Raw genomic sequence first — 6000 nt, 5'->3', positions numbered from 1 at the left:
CCTGGTGAATGTATTTGAATGTATTTGTACTGACCACAGTTAGACAGTTTCCAAAGTCTGCTTTTGTATATTTAAAACAAATAAACAAACCATAGCACCAGATAAAATGGAAGGACCTTACTTTGCTTTCAGCATTTTAAGCTAGAAAGACAGAAGTCAAATATTATTACTACAACATTATTTCACTTCGTAACTTAAGAAATAACTACAAAACTTTACATAAAATTAATGAAAATGTTTATTGCAAGAATTTTATAACAGATAACCAATTTAAGAACAGTAACTCAAATTCAGCTTTGTCCGGTACAATAAACAGTTACTGTTACTAATGCTTAAGTCAGAGATTATAAACACTCATCTAGAAGTTTGGATGCTCTCACAGATAATGAATTCATTCCACATACTATTTTAAAATGGCATTTCTGCAGCTTCTAAGAGTCAATTTAGGTAGAGCATATCATCACATTTTACGAAAACAACGTATTTAGAACATAAATAAGAAAAATAAAAGCTGCATCCCAAAGCACGCACTTGATGAATATACAAGTGCTCTTGCAGCAATTGCAATAATGTGTTAAGTGAAATGAAAGAAGGTGAAACGTTTTGTACTTTATCTTAAGAAAATGGAAACATTTGTCAAGGCTGAGTAGGAAAAGAATTTAAAAGGAAGTCAAAGGTATTCAAAAGAATGTAGATGGCTTCGTATTTTGCAAGGAAGAATGAAAACCTTTCACAGAAGGAGACTGCGATGATCTCTGATCTTGTCCAAATGCGAACGGAAAACTAAAGTCATCTTTGCCATCTCCAAAAGCATGAGAAGTTGATTCCAAGGGGAAGGGAAAGGCAAACGTATCCTCACTATCTGATTTCCCAAATAAGCTTCCTATATGGAATACATAATATATTATTACATTAATATTTACTGCATTCAGCATACGTTTCTTTAATAATATTTTACTCTCAACATTTGCTGAGTGTCAGAGGAAAACATGGTTTATGATGTCTGATTCTCCTGTCTCACCTGTGCTATTTTTGTATCGTGCACCTCCGGTGATGCAAACTTATGATCTAGGTTTCTTTAATCATTTGGAAACTATTTTCGTTCCAGTTGTGGGGAGAGGGAAACAATATATCTGTTCTTTCAACACTAAGCTGAGAGCTTTAAGTTAAAAAATTGTATTTACCAAGTACTATAACTTTTACATTAACAGAACAGAGTTCTTTCTAGGAGTGAAAAAGCTTACAGAACTTTGACACTTAAAAATATTTCTCCGCTCTTGCTGTTCATCTCAGAAGAACCAGGGATTGTATTAGGTGTGTTTGAAGCACACACTCTCACATCTCTTTTTTCAGGACATCTCAGACACTTGAATCCCATAAGACAGGTAATTTGAGAAAAAATTAAGCTAATCAAAATACAAATGGACATAATAAGCCACTAAATAGGAATACCACAGATCAACATATAACAAATGAACATCTTTTACACAAACAAAGGTGCCTTGTTAAGCAGAACTGTGAGCTCACCAGCCATTAAACATAAATAAAATACAGCTGATATGCAGAAACACTTTCAAATACTTTCTGCTTTTAGACTTACCAAAATCTTTATGTGGTGACATGAGATTCAAGTTTCCCACAGAATAACCTTCATCTATCTGAAACGTAGCAGTCATTTTAGTTAACAAATGAGGAGGACAAAACATAAGTTCTAATGCTGATACATAATAAATGAGAAAGACACTTTCCCCATGAATATTAGTATCTAAATTTATATATCAAAACCCTGAAGTTACAAGGTAAGCTCTTTAATAAGTTTCGTGTTTTGGTGACATCTACAAATGCACACCTTTAGTCTTTCTGGAAAAAAACACCAGATTGTAAACAGGCCAAAACCTGATCTGATTTTCTGCTGTATTTCAACCTGAAAAGATTCAAAAGTATTTAATCCTGCAAAATTTTAGGAAACCTCTAAGCAACAGCAGAGTTACAGCCTCCTCATAAGACTTAGCACTGCCAGAAGGAATGATAAAATAAGCACTTACTACCTTTCAGAAGAGCTCTTAACCTGGATTTATAATGGATAGATAAGTTCAAAACTTCCATCTAACCCCAGAATAAAGTGACCACTAGACACTGCTAAATTCCTGAGCTGTCACGATATAATATGAGATCTGAGAGCATTATGTGACTTACCTACACCCATCTCATTCCTAAACCATTCACAAACTACTCACCAGCCTGTTCCTTCCTACACACAGTTGATAGCAGGTAGTATCACCAACACATACTTCTCCAAACACAAAATAAAAAAGTGCTTTTCCTCCTTCAGCTTTTACCTAGTAACTGCAAGGCTGAGCAAGCCCACTGAGATATGAGAAACCAGGATTCCATTCCCTTATTTGCATAATGAGGTTTGAATATGCATTACCAGTGAGTGATACCTAACCACTGCACTATGCACTGATCCTGGATGTCCAATTACCTATTACTAGCATAGAAAGAAAAAAAAAATTACTCTAGAGCACTGTAGTTGGGCAAAAGATAAGAAACATTACCAGGATTCCATATTCCTAGTAGATGAACTTTTCTTCCTTCCCTTAGTGCCTCACTGTGTGAAACATGGAGGATAAAAACCTAACATTTTAAATAACTGATTCCCTGCTACAGCCAAACAAAACAGGATAGGCACGTGAGTAGTGAATTCTGCTAAGGTGCCTAAAATTCTGCATTGCAATGTTGAGTCAGAAACCTTTTTTGTAAATCTAGTTATCTGTGCATCTGCATATCCACATGGGAAAGATCCACCCTTGATCAGACCTCATCACATGGGTATTAACAGGTAAGGAGATAAGCATTTTCAAAGAATATCCAGTGTAAAATGAAGCAAGCTCTTAAAATATACTTGCCAAAAAGGGGTCTCACTTGGAAAAAAATAGTTTTTACTAATTCCTTAGCACGTTTTGGCTTGTGGAAATTTAATATTCTTAAGTACTAATTTTTACCTCATCACACGAATTTTCTGCTCCAAATACAGAAGAATCAAACAAATTAAAGCCAGGTGACTTCTGGGAGATGCCCAAGAGAGAAAAGAAAGCAGGAGATTTTGATGTGGTTTCTTCACAACCCATGTTGTGAATGCTGTGAAGAGAGAAAGGTAGAAACTACATCAATGGTTTTAAAAAGTAGCTCAAGTGGCTTTTTGTTCTTTCTGACTTTCCTACATTCCTACAGCTTCCATCAGTAATCGCTTCCTGGAAGACATAACAGCTGACACAACCCTCTAAATTAGAGTGAGGTGATGCTCTTAACTAATTCCCTTCCTTTCATTTTCATGCTCCAAGAAAAGATGTTTTAAAAAACCAGTCTTAGCAAAGGAACTACAAAGAACCTGCTCACATATTTCTAAGAAAAGTCTCCCTCTTTCAAAAAGAAAAAAAAAAAAAAGCAATCTACAAGTAGAAATTATATTGCATGAACAAAATCTAACTTAGAAAAGATTTGGTCTATTTTTTGGAAGAGCTTTCTATGGAAGCCTTTCTATAGCATCTTTCAAAAACTGAGGAAATACTGATACAATAAGCATCATTACAAATATGCTCATGAAACCTAGGTAAAAGCTGTAATCATACAAGTCAAATGGAGGTGTTTTAGAAAACTGGGTTTTCTTCCCCTTTGAGTCAGGTGTTCCGACAAACTCAGGTGTTTCAGGTGCTCTTAGAAAATGTTCTGTGCTTTCTTCTGCTCTGTCAGGATTATTCTCGTTTGGCTTAAAATATGTGTGCATGTCCTGTTAAAAAGAAATGTACAATAATGTTTATGGCATATATAATTTTCCAAAATATTGTTAGTCCATTTCTATAAGCATACTCATTGTATGCTTTAAGGTTAGTCATTTTTATTTCCATGAAAAATAAATGGAATTTAATAAAATGTAATAAAATGCTCCCAGTTGCATATTCACCATAGTTACAACTGCAACCTCAATTTAACTAAATAAAATTGACTTCTTCCCATTGAAACTACATATGAACATTTTCATTCAAACAAAAGAAACATTTGAGTTGGCTGAAAACAATGCTTTGTTCTCGACATTCCCTAGCGAATTAAAGGAACACAGTCACCAGAATACACATTATCTCACTAAGAATATCTTCTCTTTCGCAGGAAATGTTAACTGAGAATGTACACTTGGATTGCGTGGAGCAATTTCCACTAAACTCAATATTGTTTCAAAGAGGTTGTTCTCCACCAGCTGCCTGTGGGCATGAGCCTGTAGTAAGCCAGCTAGAGGATGCTGAGTGTCTCAGACTTGATCTCAGTATCACCATTATATGCAAGCTGTACACAGAACTGGCTTCAATAATATGGCATGGTGAGCTCAAACTGCTGTTCAAGTACACCTAGTCAAAGCAGCGTAAAGAAAGCCATCCAGAGTCTGTAGCCAGCACAGAGCCTATTTTCCATACTTTCATGGGAAAAGTGAGTTTCAAACGCAAAAATGCAAAGAATGTTCAAATGCAGATGAAAACTACATGCAACAGTTCTATCTAAAAACCAGAATGTGCTGGGATGGTTGTCCTCAATGTCCCATTGTCAAGGTAACATAAAAAAAAACCCAGAATGCTGACATGCTCAAGATCATTATGTTATTATTAATCAGAAGACAAGAAATGGCTTCAAATGTTGGTTGCCTTATAATGAGTTATTTTGCCAGTTCTTGAAAATTCCAATTACCTCTTGCCAAAAGATTCAAAAATATCAAGTTAGATTGATTACTGTAAGTAACATAATTATTTAAGACATAAGAATGCTCTGCTCACTTGAGGTATGTAAGAAGAATCCTTAGGCTCATCTCCTGCTTCTTTATCATCACGTTTGTCCTCTTGGTCTTCTATGCAAAGAAGACAGCACTCCTCATGTTATAACAGCATTTTAAATGGATAAATAAAAATGATGTTGCTGGAAAGAATCCTTGAAAAAGATTTACTAACTTGGCATTGCTATTGATAAAGAAGTGTTCTGACTGTAGTTTTCATAATAACCCACTCTGTGGCAATTTTCATAATAGTTCCCTCTTGTTCTGCCACTTATTGTTGTCAAAGCTGTACTAAGGCTGCTTCATATTGTTTGGTAAGTTCTTCAAATTTAGTTGTTGCTCCCTGAGTGCTATTTTTGCCTAATCCTTCTGTTGCACTCTGAGAATGATTGTATCAGCCAATAGAAACCACATGGAAACAATATAAAAAACACATCCCTGAGATTGATGAAGTGTGTCCTAAAGACCTGGGCAAAAGCTAGGATAAAAAAAGAGAAGAATGTGACCCAAATTTCTGCTCTAAGCTTCAGACCTTGCAATGTTTCGTACACTGTAAGTTAAGATCATCTGTTTAAAGACACATAATTAGGATTCTACTTATAGAAAAAAAAATGGACTGTAATTTTTAAAATGGAATTAAATTGACAGTGTGATTAGGAAAAAAATACATCTAAACTAAAGCTCAGTGCCCTGGATTTTCAAAACTACAGGTGCATTTGTAGATACTCTGTTTTGTTTCTGTAAGCATTCTGTGTGTATTTCTGATATTGATTTTCATTCTTAATAATCTTAATCTGATGCTTCAAGATTCCTGTATTACTTTGTTTGTTATAGCCCTTTTCTTTGCACTTTCTCATGCTTTCTCAGTAGACTTGCAGACAGGTTTTCATTTTACCCAAACCACCTGAGGCTAAGAGCGTGGATTTACCACAAATTCTGGGGGCTTCTGTTTATTAGCAGAGGTCAGTGAAGAATGCACCCACATTACTGCACAGGTCAGTCTCCATTTAAACTAAGACTCAGCCTGCCTGCTATATTCATAAGTTAGAACTAAATAATCAAAGAGGAGAAGGAAAACAAATGGTGGTCCATTTCATATCAGAGGCACAGTGTGGCTTTGAGAATACTCTGTTTTATCATTATGTGATCAGGATACAGTAACAGCACATCTGATCAAAGGA

General features: G+C 35.3%; 1 protein-coding gene across 12 annotated transcripts in view; it reads right to left on the bottom strand.

Moving 5' to 3' along the window:
- Positions 211-6000, bottom strand: part of C6H14orf39 (chromosome 6 C14orf39 homolog) — a 29971-nt gene continuing 24181 nt past the window's right edge. For all 12 annotated transcript variants that reach the window (XM_021403297.1, XM_021403303.1, XM_021403304.1 and 9 more), the window contains 5 exons: positions 4824-4894; positions 3633-3790; positions 3006-3141; positions 1601-1658; positions 211-883 (listed from right to left, as the gene is read on the bottom strand). In XM_021403297.1, the coding sequence (XP_021258972.1) occupies positions 681-883; positions 1601-1658; positions 3006-3141; positions 3633-3790; positions 4824-4894 (626 nt within the window). In that variant the 3' untranslated portion in view covers positions 211-680. The remainder of the gene's footprint in view (positions 884-1600; positions 1659-3005; positions 3142-3632; positions 3791-4823; positions 4895-6000) is intronic.

Source organism: Numida meleagris, chromosome 6 (assembly GCF_002078875.1).
Source record: "Numida meleagris isolate 19003 breed g44 Domestic line chromosome 6, NumMel1.0, whole genome shotgun sequence".
Lineage (NCBI taxonomy): Eukaryota > Metazoa > Chordata > Aves > Galliformes > Numididae > Numida > Numida meleagris.
This window is presented reverse-complemented; position numbering and strand designations above follow the sequence as displayed.